Here is a 25,000-nt window from a genome sequence, read left to right as displayed (position 1 = left end):
TGTGTTTAACCGTCTTCTTTTTCACTCTTTATCTCCCCCCCTCTCTCTCTCAGTGTTTTACGGTGCCGTTTACAGTTTTGACTAATATAGTATTCAATCAATCAAAACTCTCCTCACCCCATCGAGTGTTCATTTTGACAGCAAATTCTGATTTAGTCTTATGAACTAGTAAGACGCCTCAGGGCGACAAGCAACATCGCCCTAAAGGGCGAGGTTGCGCCAAAGTGATGTGGATATCAGGGTTGTGGACATCAGGGATCTCCATATATGGGCATAAAAGGGATTTGTTCCCCCTGGCATCACAGGGATCTCCATATCTCCATATATGGGCATAAAAGGGATACTGTTAATAAGACATCACAGTGAAGCCAGAGCATGATGTCAGAGCGGCAAACCCATTTTGTTAGAGTGGTACCCATGACATCACAGTGACATCAGAGCATGATGTCAGAGCGGCAAACCCATAGACCGTAAAAATGTGTACATGTCTACACGTCCAGACAGACGGACACAGACAAGCTGTGACGTTTCTCATAGTAAACTGCGAACTTCGGTTGCAATAACACACATTTAGTTTTAGTCTTAGTCTTATGAAATTGTTTAGTTTTAGTCTATTCTTTGTGACTAAATATTAAAACTTTGTCTTTTAGTCTTAGTCAACAAAATTAACACCTCCCCATCTCTATCTTTGTCGGTCTCCTCTCTCTCTCTCTCTCTCTCTCTCTCTCTCTCATTCTCTCTCTCTCTCTCCCTCTCTCTCTCTCTCCACAGAACAGACTTTACAGTAAGGTACAGTCTATGCACAAAGAGGTGTGCCACTGCAGCCTGCAGGCTAGAGTCACTTGGCCACAGTGTGTGTTAAATGTAACTTGACATCAAAGTCAAAACAAGTCCCATGGAGGCGATATGGATCACATGTCGTGTATCTTACGGTGTAATTCCACCCTAAAGGTCAAGATGGAATGCCTTTATTATGTTGGATTACTGTTAAAAAAGATGTGTCACCACTTCACGCTTTCACTCGGTACACTTTCACACAGTGCAACGCACACGCTTGCACGCATGCTTGCGCACACACATGCATGCAACTACGCACAAACGATCGGTTGCACACACACACACACACACACACACACACACACACACACACACACACACACACACACACACACACACACACACACACACACACACACACACACACACACACACACACACACACACACACACACACACACATCCTCACACATTCACATCCTCAATCTCTCATACGCACATCTCAACTCATTCATTATTTTTATTGTGCGCTCTCTCCCTCCCCATCCCTCTTTCTCTCCTTCTCTCTCTCCCTCCCTCCCTCCTTCTCTCTTTATCTGACACACACACGCAGACACAGACACACACGCACGCACGCACGTACGCACACACTCATGCACACGCCTGCAGATTCAATTGCTCACTTGCATAAATCAACTTCATTTCCTGACTTCAAACATGTCACACGGTTCCTCTCAGCTGTATTAAGACTGTCTATCTGTCCGTCAGGGCTGCCAGTCCTCCGTCCCCCTCACAAATCACTTCCCCAGCAGTTCATCCCTTATCTCTCATCCCTGACAGAAAGAGAGAGAATAAGAAAGAGAGAGAGAGAGAGAGAGAGAGAGAGAGAGACAGAGAGAGAGAGAGAGATTGTGTGTATGTGTGTGTGTGTGTGTGTGTGTGTGTGTGTGTGTGTGTGTGTGTGTGTGTGTGTGTGTGTGTGTGTGTGTGTGTGTGTGCTTCCTAGTCTCTTTGCGGCACTACATTGTTTCCCTAGCACTCTGTACAGTATGTGCAGTGTTAGAACTCACATTTATTACTTTAAGTAAAATTATCAATATTTCAATACAGAAATACTCTGTTACAAGTAAAAAGTCCGGAATTCAAAATGTACTTGAGTAAAAGTACTGTGTTGGCATCATTTTAAAGTGGAAGCCATTGTTCTCGCGATAATAAAAATCTAAATATTTTTTTCAAAAATATTGATTGGAAAATGATGATGTCACAAGACGATGGATTCTGAACTTCCCACAGCTCTCCTAGGAGACTTGGACCGAGTAGAAAAGAATTGTGATATTTTATCATGAACATTAGTGAGGACCATTTATATGAAGACAGGTTGAAAAGTGGTGAACTACTCCTTTAAGTACAGTACTTGAGTAAATGTACTTTACAGCACTGCTTATGTGAGTATTTAGCCCATGTCTTTGGTGACTATAAGGTTCATGCTATTTACTCTGATCTCACACATGTAAATCTCTCTGGATGAGAGTGTCTGCTAAATGCTTACAGTTGTCATTGTAATGAAGCCATAGATACAGAAGAATGCGTAAGTACGCCAAGTAGCTCTCATTAAAAAGATGTTATTTTTAATTTGCAGAAGTAGCAACGTTTCTAGACAGAGGTTATTCCTCAGAGTTATTCCTCAGACTGTGTGGCTCGAAACGGTACCAGTTTTGCACGTTAAAAATATTTTTTAAAAGGGAGCTATTTGATGTGCAGTCTTTTATGTTTCTATGTCACAAGGTATTTTTGGATCCAACTTGGCTTTGGGATGTGCATGTTTTTCTTCTTAAAAAGAACGAAATAATTTGATTGCTTCGTTTAGCCAACAGCACTTCAAAAGGTTGGGGGGAGGGAGACTTCAAAAACTCTCGAGCAAAACAACAAACATGCACGCACACGCGCGCGCGCGCGCACACACACATGCACGCACGCACGTTTGTATTACTATGTTTGTGAAGCCAGCAAAATGTTATGAAGGCAATTTTAACTTTAACACCTGAGTTAGAAAATAGCAGATCTACAAACTCTAACTTGTACTGTAGGTGTGCTATTTTTGGTGCAACACAGAAAACAGAGCTATAGGGTCCTATTTTTGTTGGTGCCTTAGTTTAGGGATATGGGGTAAGGCACCAACGAAAACAGGGCCCTTGATCTACAATCTGATTCATAAATCTGAATAACTCCAACCCTAAGACCTAAACCTAACTCCTATACCCAAGACCCGTTTCCTATTTATAAGCCTGACACTTAACACATTCTTTAATCATAAAAAAAAACTCTTGTGGGGACCAGGACATTTTCATCAATGTCTATTTCTCAAATTCCACTACAGTATATTTGTCAGGATATTATATATATATTATATTAGTATAGTAATACAAGCATGGCGCACGCAAGCGTGCGCACACACACACACACACACACACACACACACACACACACTCACACACACACACACACACACACACACAGAGCACAGTGCGGTCGCGTGTCTGTGACCTCTAGCTACGGTAAGTCGCTGAGTGTGTTGAATATGAGCTGTGTGATGCGGTGCCAGGGGTAGGGTTTCTCTGCTCTTACAGCTTAGCGCTGTGCTAAATCAATACACAGAGGTATATGCGCCACCTGACTGTTAGCCCCGCTGACTGCCTGGCTTTGTCCAAACCTACAGTCAGTCACAGCAGTTCACTGGGCCAGCGGCTCAACTCCTGTCACCGTTCCCAACGTGCCAAGGCCCTGAACTCCTCTTACAATCTCAGTAGAGTTAGACTCACAGAGGATATCATGGCTCTCAGGCAGAGATCTTGTTATCTCCATATTCTCATTATATCCTTTCATGTTGTTTCCTTTTTCTTCCATAAATGAATGTACTATTTCATACCTAGTCGTGCTTTGTCGGGTGGAAACCTCATATGAAAAACAAATTAGCAAAAGTAGCAGATCTACTAGCTCAAATGACGAGCTTGTACAGTACATCTGCTAGTTTTGATACCTTTGTGTGACACTAGTATGATCACGTACTGTAGGCCATCCATTTCCAAAAATAAAACACAAAAGTACAATTATATGGAGATAAGAGGTTGTGGCGTAGGAACCAGTGAGACAGGAGACGTAGGTGGGTCGAGGTAGTTTACTTATCTCTCTCCACATAAAGTACACACATACACACTCTGTGCTATATTTTCGCTAGCAGCAAAACATAAACAAGACACATAACCCGGGACTGGAAGTAGAGACGAAACTAACCCTCCGCTCTTAAAGGCACAGTACCTTTTTGGTGAATGTCTATCACAGTCTGTCAATGTGGGTCACCACATGACGATACGCCAAAGAAGCAGAAATATTAAGATCTTTACTGGGGCAGCAGTGTCTCAGGCTGCTCCCCAGCTCTCCCTGGGTTAGTGCTGAAGCGTTCTTGAACTGTACTGCCCGCTATGAGCAGGTTGGTGCCTTAGCATGGTTCCCTCTACCGTTGGGAGTGCAAATGTGTTTATTAATGGTTGAATGTAATGAACATTGTAAAGCGCTTTGGATGAAGGCGCTGTACAGCATACAGTACATGCACCATTTACAATTTTCACAAGTTCTGTGAGCAGGGCGAGACCAGAGCCTTCCATTGTAATGGCCTGGGGGCGGGGTCAGAGCCTTTCAATTACAAAATTCAAGTCAGCTCTCTTCCTTTTGTGATTCGTTTAGCAATATCCAATCAGCAATGACGTGCCTACGTAACAGGTGGCGTTAAGAAATCAGACCCAAACGGAAGACGGCCAGACTGAAAGCAAAGTGAAAACAATTTAAGAAAAGTCAGCTGAACGGATAGGAGCGAATCTGTCTGGATTCCAGGCAACACATTTATCTCATAATGACTGGTGTCTAGCAGAAAGCTGTGATGAACAGGACATAAGTGCTCATCATTTCCTACAGTGGTATGATCTGTGATCTGTGCAAGTCTGGGTTACTGTGTTGATTGACTTACCATAATTAAGTCATTTACTTCCTGTCAATAAGCAGTCTGAAGTCTCCTACTTACACAATGTCTTCATCTTCCACCGAGGACTGTGTGTTTGTGCGTGCGTGCGTGCGTGCGTGCGTGCGTACGTGTATGTGTGTGTGTGTTTGTGTGTCAGTGGTGATGTCATCTATTAGATCAGCTCTATTAGAGAGCTGCTGAAACAAGGTTTGCCGATGTTATTGCATTTTCTTTTTATATAATAAAACACAATAGATCCTGTTTTTACTCCGTTTCACCGGAGAGCAAATGCAGAGAGAGAGAGAGAGAGAAGGGGGGAGAGATGGGGAGAGGAAGAACAAGAGAGAGAGAGAGAGAGAGGACAGAGAGATAAAAGTGTAAAACAGAGATTGGGAGGAAAAGAGTCTCAGATATAAATCTAACCCTCGCTAATGGAATGCTCTCTGTTCACGCTGAAATGGACATCTTTTACGGTTTGTTCCCAGGATGCCCGGCTTTATGCTGCATAGTGTGTGTGTGTGTGTGTGTGCGTGTGTGTGTGTCTGTGCGCGTGCGTGCGTGCGTGCGTGCGTGCGTGTGCGTAATTGTATCACTGTACTTGTGAGAGTCAAATGTCCCCACACATATAACAGTAGGGCATTTGAGAAACAGCGAGCACAGTTTAGTGTGAGGACAACGTTCCTGGTCCTCCCGAGAGAAACGCTTCTTTTAGCGGTTTAAAAGGATTTGACTCGAGTGAGGTCACAGCTTACACCAAAGCAGCGACAAAAGCGACAGAATGACCGAGCATGTCTGTTAAACTGTTACCAATTGCAGTCAAGTGCTGATGTCTCCTCTGTGTGGAGTGCTGGAGAAAGAGGAGAGATATGAGTAGAAATGTAAAGGCTTGTGTTAAGAAGAACAGGGAACTTAGTTCAAATCCACCGTGGTGCATCGTAGGATTGGGATCCTTTAGGATTTTAACGATTCCATCTTAACTGTCCGATTCCTTAACGGTTCCCTTTAACGATTCCTATAGGGCAGTGGTTCTCACCCCAGCAGCGAGAATTTGTTTCCCCATTACAGGCGTTTCTTACAACATTTTAGGGTGAGATAAAGGCCATATATTAGCCAAATATTTATTAATTTCAGTGTGGTTATACTATTCAGCTTCCAGTACATTCCATGCATTTGCAATTTTGCATAGCTATGTGTCCTTGTTTGTTCAGACAGTTGTGTACCACTTTGCTGTAGTTATTATCATTGTGGTGAAATTGCTGGGGGGATACACATTTCAAATGGGGTATATATGATTTTCATGTTTCCATATTTGGCAACCATCCAAGAAAAGCAATAAGCTGTGCAAGGCCGTGCTAGAGTGAGCAGCTAAAGGCCTAACAACTCCCCTCGGCGGTTCTAAAACCACTGTAAAGCATGGCCTCATGGGGCTTAATGCTTTATTCCATCCGAACGTCTACCTGCCTATAAAATATCTAGGTAATTGGACATGTCAAACAGAGAGAAAGACAGACAGAGAGAGAGAGAGAGAGACCGATAAAGAGAAGGAGAGAGGGAGAGAGACATCCAATTAGTTGAGAAATCTCAACAGAGTAATTGTATGGTTAACTGTGTGAAGAGATGTGGGATTCAGAGTGTAGCTGTAGCAGCGAGGGTCAGCGCTAATCAAAGACACACAGACGAATGGGAATGAGCTCCACATTAAGACTTCAGCACAGCTCATATAGCCTGTAACCACACTATGTGTGTCTATATGTGCCATCTGCTTCTCAGACACACACCCCAGTCCTGACTGTTCATTTACCTCTGAACGGGTGGAATTGGACCCTTTTTCAGATTGACATTCACTAGTGGAAAGTACTGTAACTAAGTACATTTACTTAAAGATGGGAGGACACCCAACAAAGTTTAACATTATGCTACAGTATGTCACGTGGTCTTTCTCCAAACAGTCTGAAAAGGGGGCGGGAACGTATCAGTTATTTTAGTGAATGTATACTTTGTCCGTTGTACAGTGCCGCGCACAAAGTGTCACGTTCGCGACGCCTTGTGAGCTTGACACCGGTCTAATTGGAAGAGCAGCCAATGCAGAAATACTTTGCTATATTGCATTAACATACTCACATTTTTTATTCATTTAAATAAGTTTCAGATTGTGGCTTTAAAAGCTATTATGCAGACACCACCGAAACCCCATTTGTTGTAACTTAAGTTCTACCGTGAGAAAGAATCCTGCAGGAGTTAAGATTTTAAGGACAGGAGGCAGGGGTCGACCGCGGCCTTGGAAATATTCAAATGAGAGTCGGACATAAAGTGGAAATCGAACTGCTTTATTTCAAGATGAAAAGCAGATGCTTCATTATACATGATTCAGTCCGCAAGTCTCCGTCCCTCTGAGGGAGCTTTATCTTTTCTCATTTCCATCCTGGCAGTGAAATAAAAGCCCTGTGCCACACGGGAGGGTTGCATTCATAAAAATGCAAAAGACACAACTGGGTTTTATATTTTTTTGCCACGCTAAATCTTATTTGTCTTTTATTTACAACAGACGGATGGATGGATGCGTTTACCGTGGTGGTTAGTGATGGCCCTGACTGACGATGCGTGGGAGCAGATGAAGCCCCCAAGACATGTGTGACCAGATTCCTATTTCACAGTAACGGTAGTGGCTGCACACACACACACACACACTAGGGATGGGACGATATGAACATTTCATATCACGATTATTGTGATCAAGGCGATTTACAGTATTATCGCGATAATCAAGATATCCCTAACATCCATTATGCTGGGGCGGAACATTTGCCAAAAAATTGCAGATCTACAAGCTCACAACGTGTTGCAACGCTACACGTAGCCGGTCTACAAGCCGGTCTACAAGCTCACAACGCGTTGTGAGCTTGTAGATCTGCTATTTTTCGCTAAAGTTCTCAGAATAGTGACATGTGGTTAATATAAAAAAGGAGAAAAAAACCTTCTATCACTCAAAGATTTGGAGGACCCCCTGTAGTAACTCTGAGGTCCCCCTAGGGGTCCCGGACCCCCTGTTGAAGACCCATGATGTACAGTAAGTACTGAAAGCCAAAACAATGCTGTTGGTCATTGTGATATTTGTCCCGCCCCTCTCCTCCAAGGTAAAAAGTGCCAAGTGACAAGCTCTATAATAGCATGTCTCCAATCTCACAGCTCCTAGCTTGTACAACCTGCTATTTGCGGTAACGTGCAACACCGGCACGCAACTAAGCATACAGCGCGTCAGGCTTTATGGTTAAGGTCACAAAAAAGGTAAAAATTGCATTTACACAAACGTGTGTGCTTGTGAATGTGTGAATGAGTTTGCTCCAACGTGCATGTGTGCACGTGTGTGTGTGTGTGTGTGTGTGTGGGTGGGTGGGTGGCTGTGTGTGTCTGTGTGTGCGTGTGTGTGTGTGTGTGTGTGTGTGTGTGCGCTACAGTATAAGTGACATCTCTTCCAGGACGGCCTGGTCGTTGATCGATGTCGTTCCATTTGTATCAATTACACTGCGCTTCCTCTCTCCACGCTCGTTCAGACACGCGGAGGTCGGCCGGGTCTAATCGACGGTAAATTACACAGCGGCTGAATGGCAGCCGTGCCGTCGCTCTAACGTACGTATGTACGTACGTACGTACGTGGAGGGGCGAGTGCTCGCTGAAGGTTATCTCATCGCGGCGGTCATTAGCCGTGATGAGATAAGAGAGTGGTGGGGAGAGGAGGGGGTAAGAGAGAATGAGTGAAGGGTTTCTGAGATACACGGTAGACTGAGGACGACACGTTTATGTGACTTTAAAGAACACCGACACCTCGTCAGTGGAGGTTTCCGTTGTGTAGTTATATACCTTCGCGACAAAGAGCGGTGTGAGCTTGCAGTTTGGCAAATTTTCGCCGAAGAGGTTCGGCATAGAGCAGTGATTCTGAACCTTTAGAATTTCAAGAACCCCTGGTTTACATCAGGCCAGACCCCAATTGATACTAGTTTTTCTCCTTTGATCTCATACCCTTCTCTCAGAGTTGAATGTATGGGGGTCCATTTGGTTCGATTTGTGTGTGTGTGTGTGTGTGTGTGTGTGTGTGTGTGTGTGTGTGTGTGTGTGTGTGTGTGTGTGTACGTGCAGTGCTTTACCTGTGTGTCGGTCAGAGTGTACAGGTACTGGTGGTCGGGGCTGAACAGCATGTCTCTCAGAATGGAGCTCCCTTCGCTAACCACCACGTTCTCATACAGCAAGGCAGGCTGGGTAATGGAGTTCACCAGGATCTGGGGGAGGAAATAAGGAAGACACATGATTGAGTGTGTGTGCGCTGGACAGATTCTGTGACACAAGTACAGTCAAATAAATGACTGGTGATGACTGACTCCAACAAACATCCATCCATCCATCCATCATCATCCGCTCATCTGGAGTCATTAGATAGAATACTTTATTGGCGAGCCATTAAACAGTGCCGCCATTCAAAGGTACAGAAAATGTGGACTATGTACAAAAAAGTCAAAGCTTGTTTCCATTGTGGTCCACTATGAGACACACAGCACTATATAAACCATAAAACATCAACAAAAATACTACTGTAATAGTTATGAACATAGGTTCCAGTTCCAGCAGAGAATCCCAGACTTCTCTTTCCGTGACCACAGTAGCTACTTGTATCTGAGGGATCCTGAGGTGTTCCAAGGCCAGGGTGGAGATACAACCCACCTGATGGCCTCCTACCAGCAGGATGAGCACCAAAAACCTCCCTATGGAGAGACATCCAGGAGACATCTGCACTAGATGCCCAAACCACCTCAACTGGCTCCTTTCCAAGTAAAGGAGCAGCAGCTTTGCTCCAAGTCTCTACCAGGGGAGCTTCTATCCTTAAAGGGGAGATGCCAGCCACCCTCCTGAGAAAACCCATTTTGGCCGCTTGCACAACGGCAACAAACAGGACATTATGGACTGGTTTAGAAAGAAAACTAAATGTACAAACTAGCAGCCAGGCATGAAAAGCGAACTGTAATCCATTCACCACTGATAGGCTCACTCATGTTTACTCCAACAATGCAAAATCCCTGCTTGGCCTGGGGAGATATAGTGCCTATGAGAACAAAGCAGATTTATTTTCGATTATGCCTACCTTCCTTGAGCTTGTATTTTTACTTTTTGAAAATTGTGACTTTTACTGCACTATATTTCAAAGATTAATATTCTACTTTTGACTCCACTACATTTCACAAGGTAGCATAGCTTTGAAGCCAGCTGTTGATTTTTTTCTTTTCTAAAATTCAATTGGACACACACTGCGCTACTCACCGGAGTGCGGTACCCACTCTCCACCATGCATGTATTAATGGCTCTCAAGTGAAACGACTTACCCGGCAGTCAGTGGTAATGGTTATGGATGCATACCTGGCATTCACAGCTGAAGGCGTAGACATTTTTTACATCTTACCTAGCCGTAATCATCCTGTCGCTCAAGTTAAACATAGCCCTACCTTACCCGTCTCTGCTGCCTGTCTGTCAAATGCTTTTCAGAGCTGGATTATCGTCAGCTCAAGACGGGGAAACATTTATTCATACAACTTCAAAAAACGGCTTCTGCTGAAGTTTAAATAAGTACTTCTTCAAGGTTGAATGTAATTCGACCCACCAGTCTGAGAATTCTCAACTGTCACCACTGTATACCCTGCCTCACCTCCTTTGAGAAGTCGTTCCCGACTGAATATTTAAACTGACTGCTAAAGTGACCTTCTTTTCAAATGTGTGCGTGCGTTGCGTTGCGTTGCGTTGCGTTGCGTTGCGCTGCATTGCGCTGCGCTGCGCTGCGCTGCGTTGCGTTGCGTTGGGTTGCGTTGTGTTGGGTTGCGTTGTGTTGGGTTGTGTTGTGGCAAGTAGATCGAAAATGACCCAAAAAAATGCATAGCACCCTTCCCATTCTACAACAGAATTTGTAACAATATCCTTTGTTTATTCCTGTGTTTTTATTTTGCATTCAGTAGCCTATCTGTAATATATCAGAAAAAAATTGAAAAGTCCCTCTCTCTCTCCCTCTCTCCCTCTCTCTCATTTAACACCTGGCGTGAGTCCTTACAGTAAAACCCTGTCTGTCTACACGGCAGAGGGGAAGCTGTCCTTGCGTCCATCTCTTTTTATTTGACAGTTACCACTGAAGACGGCATCATTTTCTCAGCACAGAGTGCTCTTTAAAATAAGGCCTGTGTCAGCAGCAGGTGTTGCATGCTGGATTCGTTAGAGAGCAGCTCTCTATCGTCGCTGTCGGGTGGAAACCTTCTATGTCCAGAACCGTTCCTTTTGTATTTATCATTTTAAAAATGATTCAAACTAGTGTAAATAGCCGACCTACAAGCATGTTCCAAACAGTTTGGATAACTACAAGTTCAATGTAGTGTTATTAGTTACAAGCTTTTGATAATATCTTGTTTTTATATTTCTAAAAAATGAACACAGACAGACATAACACTTTCAACCTGGTCTCGTTATAGGCCTGTTATAGGTGAAAATAATAAATACAAGAAATAACAAAAAATAACATAACCGGTCTACAAGCTCTTAATCACATCACATCACAATGAGTTGCCAGCTTGTGATAGTAGATTGTAGATTGTGATAGGGTCATAATGACAAAGTATAAAATAGGCATTCATTGATGAGAAGAGACCATAAAAATACTGTATGGAGATACAAGGTTTCCACCCCACAGTGTGGATAACAAGTCAAGTGGTGTGACAGAATAGACTATAGAGTGGAAAGCTGCATGGTGGGACCCAGGCCATGGAAATATGACACCCCTAGAATTCACATTTAACCTCAGATCCTGTTATTCTTCGGCATATCGTCACTGCCGGGCGGAAACCTCAAATCTCCATGTAATAGCTTTAGTTAGTCTTTCCCAAATATGGAGGGTTGGTGGATCTGAAATTATTGATACACAAAATGTGAAAGATATAAAAAAAAAAAAAAAAAAAAAGCAATAGGTGGGACGGATTGGACGAGCAGACAGACAGACAGAGATTGATTGATGGATATGGAATATGATACATAAATGTATGATCAATGTATGATGTGGTGATGGGGTCACTTGAGTTAGCGCCAGATGAGATGTCAATCCCAGGGTACAGTCAGTGCGCTGACTTTCAAAAAGCCTTACCTCTCCCCGGCACACCGCTGACTGCACTGTCCTTTTTTTTTTTGGCAAATGCACTCTCATCTGGCAGTCCAGCCAAGTTTAAACAAACAGAGGCATTTGCATAATCCTGTTTGACTTACATCATCTAAACACAGAGGCATCACAAGCTTAGTGCCCTGCCCAGCAAAGTGACACTAATGACCACATTACGCTTGATCACCTGTAGAATTGGGCAGGGGTGACCGACACCGCACTAATGGTTTGAATCCTATTTCAACAGCATTAACCCATTAAGACCTGTGGCCGCTTCTAAATGCCTTCTCAAACAGCAGTAGTGGAAAAAGAACATATTTTACTTGAGTAAAAGTATCACTACTGCAATATAGAAATACTCTGTTACAAGTAAAAGTCCGGAATTCAAACTGTACTTGAGGAAAAGTATGAAAGTTTTGGCATTCAAATGTAGTAAGTAAGTAAACATACAAAATGTTTGAAAATAGCAGATCTACAGGCTCACAAAACTGCTATATGGCGAGTTTACAGAGTTTCTAGATTTTTGACTCTGGATTGCACTGTTCGCTAGCTTATATGGGTCACCAATTACTTCTGGGGTGCTTCAAATGGCCATAACACTATGGAACAGATTATCGCGATGACCCACTTTATTTTTTTCAGATTCTCATAGACCTTATGTGTTTTAAAGTACCAAAAGTAACAATATTCTATGATTTTCCAAAGGTTAGTGATAAACTATCCTGGCAGTGGCAATGTTTTAACTCTGGCAGTTAAAGGGTTAATCTGCTGTATTGTCTTTTTTCTTTTTTTTTCTTTTTTTTACCTGAACTGGAAAACAAGCTACAGTAGAAAACCAGCCTAGCGTTGCAAGCCTCATTAACTGTAGTAGAAATGTGTTCAACACACTGGTCTGTACAGTATACTGTATGTGTGTTAATGCGTGTGCATGTGTGTGTATAGTGAAGGCACATTCCCCTGATGTGCCATGAACCAAGCTGTTCAAGGTTCATATGTTCTTGAAATACAGACTTCTGGAGGACACACACATGCAAGCACACACACACACACACACACACACACACACACACACACACACACACACACACACACACACACACACACACACACACACACACACACACACACACACACACACACACACACACACACACACACACACACACACAAGCACGTACACGCATGTACACACACACACACACACACACACACACACACACACACACACACAGGCATGTGTGACCCCATTGTCCTGTTATATTTTTGACTTCAAAATGATGCATCGATACATTTTCCAGCATGCCATACTCTCTCTCTCTCTCTCTCTCTCTCTTTACTTTCTCTACAAAAGGACAAAGAAGTCAAGCATATGGCCAAGAGCACGTACAGAGAGAGAGAGAGAGAGAGAGAGAGAGAGAGAGAGAGAGAGAAAGAGAGAGAGCGTGCGTGCGTGTGTGGGGGGAAAGTTACTACATCCATCCCCCTCCCTCCCAAAACCTGCCATACATGCCCTGAGAGCCGGCGTGTCTTCGGTGAGACACACTCAGGAGGACGTGGGTGTGACTACAGTGTTTGGGAGAGCGTGGACGCACACAGAGGGGAGCTGACCTGCCCTACAGCTGGGGGGCAGAGGGCAGTGGGATGGGGCAGGGGATTCAGGTCAGACGCCACAGCATGGGACGTCCCCCAGACGCCGCTCCGCTGTGACCAACTGAATCTCCGCCGCTCGCTGTAGCCTGCAGGTTAGACGCTCTACTTTCAACAGCCCCTGCTTCCGTCACCGAGTCCCCGACACACGGCGAGGTGTATTAGAGGGAGGGGTTTAAATCCACAGACGCACAGCCAAGGAAGTACAGTACAGGAGTGCTCTGGGCATCTGTACTTTGTTCAAAAGGTTCGGCTTTGTGAGCAATTCATAAGAAGATAGCCAATCTACAAGCTCACAACGTGTCACAATCGTGGTCTTTCATTTGAGCTATTTTGGAATACAAAAAAGGAAGATGAGGGACGCTACAGTTAATGTGGTTAACATGCATTTTTAATAAAATTGGGAAATTGTGATATGATCAAACATGAATATCAAATATCATACAGTCGAGTATTTAATTCAGTCCGAACAGCACCAGGGATAAAACATATCTACGCCGGCCATAAAAATGAATGACCAGAGGGCGGATATCAAAAGCGGAGAAGCAAATTAAACCCAGAATCTACGTTCTCGGGTGAAATGTGAGATCCGATCCGTCATTGCCAGAGCTCTGCCGCGGTGAGGAAGCTTGCTAAGCTTTCACTGTCACAAAATGGAGAATTATTAAGTGCATCTGGCAGGGCTGATATGATATGTAAGCAATCGTTGCATTTCCCACTCATATTTTGAACATTAAGCACTTTACCAGAGGCATACACAGAGCAGGTACAGGTTTAATGCCTCAATAATGGACACTTCAGTGGAACATAAATTGCCTGTTTGTGGGAATGATCATCTTTGAGGTTGGCCTTTCTAAGCACAAGGCAACCCCTGCCACTATGAATGAGTGATCGTCATGCATTCATAAAGAACAACTGCATCATATACGATACCTTAAAGGAGAATTGCAGCCAAAAAGGCAATCTTACCGCTAAAAGTAAGATTTGGTACCCCAAAAGATGGTCCAGGTGTTCTTTTTTCAACAGATGCAATATATTCCATTTTGTGTCCATCTGTCCTATAGCCGACCAGGGTTTCAGACAGGAGCGATTGGATAAATTGTTAATCTACGTATTTATCTCGCTCGAATTTCTACGCTACATGCCTGTGGCAGATAATGCCTCGAGTCAGTATACCATTATTGCTGCAAAGCTGTGAACTTCGAACTCCCGTTGAAATCTCGTGTCTCGCGCTACTTCCGTTGCAATGCATGTGAACGGGCTATAGGACAGATGAACACAAAATTGACTATATTTTATCTTTTGAAAAAAGAACACCTGGACCATCTTTTGGGGGACCAAATAAGTACTTTTAGAGGCAAGATTGCCTTTTTGGCTGAAATTCTCCTTTAAGTCATACAGGATGTATTTGTCACAAAAAGAAAAACGTATAGCTCTATATTCTGATAGCAATCATTGCTATTCAGTGTTTGTTCAGTTATAAGGGTCTCCCTGTCTCCTCAGCTCTTTAGTAAACAGGAAATTACATTGCAGGTCAGGATAATCATTGTATCCAACAAGGAGAAGAACTAGGCTACACAAATCATCACTGAATGAATCATCACTTCAAATTTCACTTGTGTATCCCGTATGAGTTCTCTGTCCTGATTGGATACAAATGGTATCCAGACCTGAAAGGTATTTTCTGTTTAAGACCTCTTTAACTGAACAATAGCAATGATTCCTGTCAGGGCCAGATCTAGCCTTTAGCAGTAGGTGGGGCAGGAAGATTTGATAGGGGGTTCACCTCCAGCCCATGGTAGGCGGAAAAGAAATGGGGGGACAAAACCCCCTAAAACACCCGAAATGCATAGAAAACTAAGCATTTTGGCACACTTATAAATATAACACACAATACAAACAACAGGTCTTACACCTATCTATCTCTCTCTCTCTAATAATATCAGTTTATCTATCCATCTACCTAGTTGTAGCATAACATTTCAAATAGTTTAATATTTTTGAAATTTTAGATTTTTGCATGCCATCATGGTTGACAGGGCAATGAGGGCATTTAGGGGCCATTGCCCCCCCTTGCCTATGCCTAGATCCGGCCCTGATTCCCCCCTTGGGATAATAAAGGTATCTATCTATAAAGGTATCTATCTAACATTAAATATAGAGCCTATTTAACAGAATATCACTTACACCCCATTAATGGCAATATGACAATTATGGAAATGCTCACCCCAACTGTGATTAGCACCTTACACATTAAGGTGCTAATGTGTCACAATCTCCAGTCACATCTCTACGTTCCGAATGCTATTCTACAGTTATCCACCAGATGAATGAGTCACATTAAAATGCCAGAATCGGAAGCTCCACCCCCTTGAGCCCATAGAATGGAAGTGAATGGGATGCTGGTGCTTATGACTTGTATGCGCCGTCGACTTGCAACAGCTTCCATGCCATGACCAGAGCCTGTTGTTTCTGCACAACCTGCCCATTTGGCCTTTTTGCACAATCATTGCATTTGGGGTTCTTGCCTGCTCCTTTTGTATTTGTTTGCCTGCGTTTGGACTGTTGCCTTGTGGCTTTGATCCTTCTCCGCGTATCCATCCAGTAAGGACTAGATACGTGTCTGAGGAGGAGTAGCCAACGCATGCCGCGGCGTCAAAGCTACCCTGCTCCAACTTTAAACCTGCTAGCCTGCCCTAAATCCACTTGCTCCTGCCTCAGCCTCCGCCAGGGGCGTCACAATGGGGGGAAAAGTGGGACTGAGTTACTAGGGCCCAAGGTGGAGGGGCCTTACTTATATTATGCTTTAACTATTGAAAAATAGCAGATCTACAAGCTCACAGCGCGGCACCGAGTGCTGTGCAGCGAGCTTGTAGATCTGCTATTTTTGAAAAGTCGTGAAAATGTGTGCAAATCTTTGAATATATGTATTTTTTAAGCAAACATTTGTGACTAAAATTTGGCTTCTGGGGGGTCCCTGGAACTAAATATTTTGAGATGGGAGTCATTGGCCAAATACATATCATTTCGGGGGTCCTTGACATGAAAAGGTTTGAGCACCACCGACATAGAATTAGAAACATAGGTTTTTCAAAAAACCTTAGATGGATTTAGAAGACATTAATAGAATCGGGTCAAAAATATTCATAGACTTGCACAAATTTTCACTATTTTTTGAAAAATAGTTAAAGCACAAAATAATGCATAATGCGTTCCCAGTCTAAATGGGTTAAACCCCCTCCTCCCCCTATGAAGAACATTTATGGGGGGCCCATAGGTGCCCAGATTGGTGCGACACCCCTGGTCTCCGCACTCAGTTTCCTGCTATACCAACCCTCCCCTCCCATGTGTTAAAAAAATACCCCTTTAACCTCATTCCTGTCTCCTTGTCCTGCCTGGACTGCGTAACAGAATCACCATAAGCATAACCTGATTAGCAGATTTCTGACCCGTCTTCTACCATGTGTAGGCGACTAGGCGTGTAAACGCGTTAGCTTGGATTTCAGCTGTAAAACCTGAGCGCTCACAACCGATCGCAGGAAACCAGGTCATTAGAATACCCCCGTTATAATGTGTGCGAGTGCTTTTGTTTTAACACTTTGCCATAACCCGGTCATTCGTTCCCAGTATAAACTGGGGTATTTCTGTGTGTGTGCGTAAGCAAGGAGAACGCAAGATGACTTTTTTTTCCCTTCTCTCCCCGTTTTAACTCCAACCCGCTGATTCCAACTTTAGTTGGTAAAGTCACACTAACAGTCACAAAGTTGGAGTTATTCTCCTCTTTGCCCAGCCTGCTCCATCCATCTTCCTCTCCTCCCCACACGTCCCGTCCTCATCCCTCTCTCTTTCCCTCTATCATCCCTCACTTTCAGCCCCATCTCTCTCTCTCTCTCTCTCTCTCTCTCTCTCTCTCCCTCTCTCCCTCTCTCTCTCTCTCTCTCTCTCTCTCTCTCTAACCTTCTGGGATTCTCTTTACAGGACGCTGCTCATTAGAAAGCCAACGCTGAGAGGACCAAGGACACAGTATCCTGACACACATACACGCACAGACAAGCACGCACGCGCGCACACACACACACACACACACACACGAGTAATGCATACCCTTGCACACGATGTACACAAAGACATACACATGTGGGCACGTGCACACACACACACACACACGCGCACACGCGCGCGCACACACACACACACAAGCGTGCGCACACACACACACACAAACGCGCACACACACACACACACACACACACACACACTGTAGCACAGACATACACACCCCATGGGCACGATGCACACACTAGCAAAGGCAGCATGTGCGCATGCATTCGCAAAGCATGTACACGCGCACGCATGCACGCATGCACGCACACACACACACACACACACACACACACACACACACACACACACACACACACACACACACACACACACACACACACACACACACACACACACACACACACACACACACACACACACACACACACACACACACACTGAAAAACATGCACACACAGCCATATACTGTACACACACACAGCACAACCTCCCTTGCTCTCATTTTGTGGACTGGCTGCCAGACAGGGATCACACAACTCTGACTGTCTTTACTATAAAAAGTACAGTAAAAGACAAGGAGGAGGGGAGGGGAGAGGCACAGAGGAGAGGAGAGGAGAGGAGAGGAGAGGAGAGGAGAGGAGAGGAGAGGAGAGGAGAGGAGAGGAGAGGAGAGGAGAGGAGAGGCACAGAGGAGAGGGAGGAGGAGAGAGTGAGCAGTGGAAAGGAAGAGATGAGAAGGGTCTGTGGCTTGTCCACCCTCGTTGATACAAATGGATGAATTAACTGTCCTTATTGTACTGCATATAATTCAGAAAAGTAATGTACCATTTTTGGATGATATTGTACAGGCACGTGCACACATAGACATCAAAGGGGGCTTGAGCCCCTGCCCTTTTATCCATCTGTAAAAAAAAAGTGCCCTCTCCAGACCATGAATGCAGTTTTCACTATGGAGAAATAATGCAAATGCCCTCTTTCCATGCCATACCTGAAGGCAGCATTCAAGAGAATTGCCTTGTAGAAACTCTCCTGAACTTGAGTGCAGCATCTTATATTGAAAGAATTGCCCTCACTGTGTAGAAATCCATGCCATGTAGGCCCCTACGCCTTTATGCTTAGTTTAGTGTGGTATCAAGTACTGAAAATAGCCGACCCCCAAGCTATTTTCACCAAAAGGCCCTTTTAGACATTTCAGCCCCTGCCTCTCTAACATTCTCTGCACGTTTTTGTATGAATCAAATACTGATCATGCCAACTCAAACCAGCATGTTTTGTCCATTGTCTCCCTTTCCCAGCAGAGAGAGGTAATTGCAGCAATGTCCGTGTCCGACTTAACGAAAACAATAAAGAGGATGCCGCGTCTTGTGTCCAATCTGGCGCACTGTCTGCTTCAAATAGCTTTGACCTTGTCTAGCGTCCTGCTCAACATTAGGGTCTAAATGGTTTGATGGAAGAGCACCTTCAGCTACAGCAGATGCACTAGTTATATTTTATTGACATAAACTCTACCTTACAGATTGGTTGGTGTTGTTTTATTCACGAGTAAGACACCTCAGGGCGACAAGCGACCGCGCCCTAAAGGTCGTGGACATCAGGTATGTGGACATCAGGGAACTCCATATATGGCCTAAAAGGGATTCTGTTAGTGTGACATCACAGTGAAGCCAGATTGTGATGTCAGAGCGGCAAACCCATTGTGTTAGTGGTTCCCCTGACATCGCAGTGACATCAGAGCATGATGTCAGAGCGGCAAACCCATAGACCGTAAAAATGTGTACACGTTTCGTCCAGACAGACGGACACGGACAAGCTGTGACGTTTCTCATAGTAAACAGCGACCTTCGCTCGCAATTAAAATATTGCAGCCTCGTTTCAGGCGTGATATACAACTATACAACAATAAAATAGAATGAATGACTGGATGAATTAACGAATTAATAAAGGAAAAATAGAAACTACAAGCAGGTAAATCCAAAACACAGCAGGCAAAACATAACAGGCTGGCAGAACTCAAGAATACAGGTTAGAGGCAAACAGAAGGCTGGGGAAGCCAAGTCACAGAGATAATTTACAAACTGGCAGAGATTGAGAGGAATGAGTCCAGTATTCTGGAGGCAAGCTGACGAGGGACACGACAACAGGTGAGTAGATTGGCAGGGAGCGAGAGGACTGAAGAGGGGGTGGAGACAGGTGTGTAGGTAGAAAGGAGAGAGAGAGAGAGAGAGAGAGAGAGAGAGTTGACGTGCAAAAGTTTAAAGTATTTTATGTACTTCCACACTGTATAAAGCAGCTGGTTCCCAAACTTTCCAGGTCGAGACAACTTTTTGGGTAACAGAGTAACCTAACGAGTTAGTTTTGCAATTTAGTAGTTGTGCTATAGAATTATAATAATAACAGTGTTTACTTAGTTGCATTTAAGACCTATATTTCCCTGTTCTTTCTGTTGCCACAAAGGAAAAAGAATCCATCTGACACCTTTGCGCTGTTTCCTAAATGAATGAGCTCGTCTGCGTCTCTGTCAGCAGAGACATGCAGGCACAACGCATGCATGTTACACAAGAATCTGTGACTGATGCCTTCTTGTTCTAATTTACGGTATTCAATGGGTAACCACTTTTGGTGTCACACATGAGTGACAGCGTACCGTTAAGGTCTTGTTTACATTCATTTTACATTCAGAGTTTGCCTTTTAGTAAGGCCATGGAAGTATTCAGAAAATCTTTTGATTTATTGGTGAAAGGAGGAGATCAACGTCAACGCAAATGAACCACGGTGAAGCCCAGAACAGCTCCACAACACTTCTGTTAGGGAAACAGTGGTATAAAGGGATATACGAGAGTGGGCTGTAGGTAATGTGTGATGAAGGACAGATGTAGGGGAGGTGTGATGTGATTAAACAATGACAGAGGCGTCATGGGGAAGGTGACCAAAGCGGAGAGATAGTCTGGACGATGTGGGGTGGTGGAGAGGAAAGAGGAAAATGTGACCAGCCTTCTCCCAATCTGAGTTCCCAGAGGTTCTTTTTCTCGCCACTAGGGGGGCGAGAAGAACCTCTGGGCCAAAACTATGATATTCCTGGGCAGGAAGTTGTCCCAGGCTCAGAATCTGAGCTGGGACAATACAGGAAGTAGAGCCCTGTGCAAACCTTCAAAACATCCAGAACAGAAACCAACCAAAAACACTACAACAATATGCAGCCCATGTTTCAAGGTGAATCCTACCAGACTAGCCTTCTCCTAATCCAGGAGAAGGTTAGGTTCAGGTGCCTATATTGTGAAATTGTCATTATTGTCTGGACAGGGTTAGTTTAGGTCAGGGGTCTTCAACAGGGGGTCCTCAGAGTTACTACAGGGGGTTCTCCAAATCTTTGTGTGATAGAAAAAATTGTTATCCTTTTTTATATTAACCACTTGAACCCTAGTGTCCATATTGGGAGAACTTTAGCCAAAAATAGCAGCTCTACAAGCTCACAGCCGCGAGGGATTGTGAGCTTGTAGATTGGCTATTTTCAGCAAAGAGCTTTGGTGTAGAGGGGAAAAAGAGCGGACTAAGTACAGAGTGAAAGGTCAAGTTTTATAAGTATTGACGGTTCAAGTGGTTAAATATCTGTAAACACAAATTGACATGAATCCAAAATAGACTGATGATTGTGCTGTCAAACAATGAAACTATATCTATGAACAGATTGTGGGGGTCCCTGCTTCATCTCTCTCTCAACTAAGGGGTCCTTGCCTGAAAACGTTGAAGTCCCCTGGTTTAGGTGGTGTGTGGTGTAGGACAGGGTTAGTTTAGAGAGAGAAGATCACAGTGTGAGGCCATCCTTGACAGATTGGAGGTGGTCCAAATGTTTTAACAACATAAGAACTTGCTTTCATCCACCATCTTCCTGTATGCTCTATGGTATCAGTCCCACTTGTCATACAGAAACAAAACATGTTTCAAAGAGTTTCCAAAATAGCTCAAATAGCAAACTATATAGGGCTTTAAGTGGTTAACATGTCGGTAAAACACACCTGTGTCAGAGTGTGCGTTCGCACACATGTGGGAGGTATTAGCTTTATTCAGATGTAAGAAGAAAGTGGGCTCCAAGGAAAAAACACAACACTGTTTCTCGGGGACTGCCCATAAGTCCTACATCTCATTAGTCCTACATCTCATTAGTCCTAATTTGATTAGCGTTTTACTGAGGTTAGGGTTAGGTTTAGGCATAGTATTTTCACCAGGTTAACATTCACCAGTTTCTGACTAATGGGATGTAGGAACAATGAAACGTCGGACCAATGCCATGGTACCCTGTTTCTCGACATTGCATCTGAGGACTACCAGGGAGTACAAATAGACCTGTACGGGTCTGCAACTCTGAGTGTGTGTACACCCAGAGTGGTATTTTAGGTCCCAAAGATAAAAAAACAACAACTAATGGTATCAAATGGGGTTTAGTGGCCTAATGCATTATCAAATTGGGCGGTCCTTGAGTTTGAAAGGGTTGGGAACCCCCTGGCCGGTTGGTGCAGTGAGCCCAGGCGTGGGGGGGGTGGTGTACAGATGTATTAGGCTCTAGCGGAGTGGGCCAGGCAGAGTAATGACTAGTTCTGCTGTCCTGCTGAGCCAGTAAAGCCTCGGTCAGAGGAGCTGCTGTGATTAATATCCTGCTGGGTTCAGACAGAGGTCGTACCTGCCCCCAGTAAGGCTGGACAAATACTAAATGTAACCTTCATTTTACCATACACCTTCTTTTTCTCTTTCTTACAGCCTGATCCTGTGTTCCATCCTACCCTCCGTCTTTATTGGTGGAGTTGTGTTTTACTTCTGTCTTCTTCGTTTTTTTTTTGTTTTTGTTTTTTTAAGATACAAATTATGTTATTATTATGAATAATAAATTACATTACAACGAAACGTTGGTTTCTATTTAAATAAATCTTGCATCGTGGCTATAGTGTGCGCCCCTTTTCATAAAAAAATAGTGATACTCAATATTTTCCCATTTACATTGGCCAATATTTATTATTATTACCAGTAAGACGCCTAATGGCGAAAAGTGACCTCGCCCTAAAGGGCGAGGTCATGCAGGACGGAATTCGCACCTGATGGAAGTGTCATTCGAGTTGCGGTTGGTTGTTTAAGTTGGAGAAAATGTGGACAAAATATTTCCCCAAATATGGATATGACTGACGTATGTTATAGACCACATGAGACTCAGTGGTTGCCCTGTTAGGGGCGTCCACACTAACAAAGGCCTTTGTGCAAATAGTCTCACATGCGATGAGACATCATAAAAGTTATCCTGTGTGGCAGACAGGACAGCCTGGCGACAGGCGGTGCTCAGCGCTCAACAGTCTCATAATGGTAGCCAGGTGGAAAGTGTTCAGAAAGCTGTTGGTATGTGACTCTTGATACAAAGGCAGACAGCTTCATGCCTGGCTGTGGTCACAATGGCAGCGTCAACAGATTGTGGCTGGGGTGGTAGTGAGTGCCCTCCATTATACTTTCAGCTTTGACTACACGCCGCTTCTCCAATTATTTCCTGGAGGGAGAAAAGCGCACCTCCGGCGGGTGCACTGGGCCGTCTGCACTGCAAAATCTACAAAGAAACTTGTTAAGCGAAAGTTTAAAGGAGTAGTTCACCCCCAAAATGACTTTTTTTCTATTGATTACTCACTCCATGGAGACTTGACTTCAATAATATTTTTTTGTATTTGTTGCATTCCCAAGGCAAAAAAAAATATTTTTGTAAATTTACCCCCATTGATTCCATATGGATTCGGGTCCCCATCCGGAAATCAATGAGAGTACATTTATTGTAACACATGTCACATTTTTGCCTAAGAATGCGACAAAAAACTAAAATATTAATGAACTCAAGTCTCCATGCGGTGAGTAATCAATAAAAAAATGTCATTTTGGGGGTGAACTAATCCTTCAAATTATGGTGGAGTAAATTGTACAATATTTGCCTTTGAGATGTAAAGTAACTAGACCAGGTCAACCTGGTTGTGCCAGACCCCCTGTCTGTCATCATCATTTATGACATCATGCCTTTTGTAGGCATGTCATCATCATGTCATCATCATATATACCCTTTATATAGAAAACCCGGACAGACATTTGCTTATGTAGGCCTACCCATTTCATGGGTCTGGCAAAAATACCCCAAAATTGTACTTAAGTACAGTATTTGAGTAAATGTACTTAATTTCCAGTTTCCACCACTGCCGATAGGACACTCTCTACGGTACTGTTGTAGAACAACCTGAGGATCCACACCGGATTTCTTCATGCGACGGATCCAGTTGCCGAGCCCTTTTCACTACATCTGTTCCATTTGAGGTCCTTCCATTAGTGTTATGACCTTGAAGTCACTGACCCTGTCCACATCAACACCATTGATAAAGATAAGGGGCGTGCTCTCTCCAATGGCCTCCTGGAGTCCATAATCAGTTTGTCAATGTGAAACCTAGTACCCTTGGTGGCAGTGACATCATTCTTGCTTGCTGTGCTTACAGCGAGATAGTCATCTTGACTTGAATCAGGTGGATGTAATGACATCTAGAGCAGTGGTTCTCGAACCTTTTCATGTCAAGGACCCCTAAATTGACACCTATTAGCCTGCAGACCCCCATTTGAAAAGATACGCTATAGGGGAAATCAATGTTCATTTAACTCTGAGAGTGCACAAATGGAACCAAACGGACCCTATTGTACACTCTCTGAGTTACAGACCCATAAGGGTCCATTTGGTTCCAAACTATCATGTAGTTGGGGACCCCCTGGAACTCCCTCATGAACCCCTGGGGGTCCCCGGACCCCACTTTGAGAACCACTGCTCTAGAGGGTTCAAAATGATGGACCGAACTCTAATGGACATGTGAAATTTGTTCCGAGATCCATTTGGTTCAGACATTTTATTATGTATTTATTTATGTGTTTATGTTTTACAACGGATCCAACCCTGTGAAACTCATTCCGAGATCTGATTAGTTCAGAGATATTAAACCGACCCCAACTGTCGGGTATTAAATTCACCTGATGAACCCAATGATTACGATTGCTATGCTACTCCATAAAGGAATCTAGCAGCCTACAAAAACAACTAGAAATGCAATCTGTCGAGGTGCCAACTTGCCACCACTGGCATCACTGCTTCCAAAAGAAAACTGATATTGGCGATGCCAATGACATCACCACTGGCATCACCAGGAATGCTGGTCCCTCATTGCCTGTTAATGATGACGTTGCCAGATATGCTTGAACCTGATTGGGCTACGGTCTTAAACTAGAGAGGACACCGACATACATACATACATACCCAGCCAATCACAGTA

General features: G+C 43.9%; 1 protein-coding gene across 1 annotated transcript in view; it reads right to left on the bottom strand.

Moving 5' to 3' along the window:
• The window catches only part of LOC308290942 (plexin-A1-like), a gene marked incomplete at its 5' end in the record, with an annotated part of 341,256 nt that overhangs the window by 214,739 nt on the left and 101,517 nt on the right, over positions 1-25,000 (bottom strand). Inside the window, one exon of the mRNA XM_080732857.1 lies at positions 8,935-9,066. Coding sequence (XP_080588983.1) covers positions 8,935-9,066 — 132 coding nt within the window. The remainder of the gene's footprint in view (positions 1-8,934; positions 9,067-25,000) is intronic.

The sequence above is a fragment of the Nannobrachium achirus genome, assembly GCF_963921795.1.
Source record: "Nannobrachium achirus genome assembly, chromosome: 9".
In the NCBI taxonomy this organism is placed as follows: domain Eukaryota; kingdom Metazoa; phylum Chordata; class Actinopteri; order Myctophiformes; family Myctophidae; genus Nannobrachium; species Nannobrachium achirus.
This window is presented reverse-complemented; position numbering and strand designations above follow the sequence as displayed.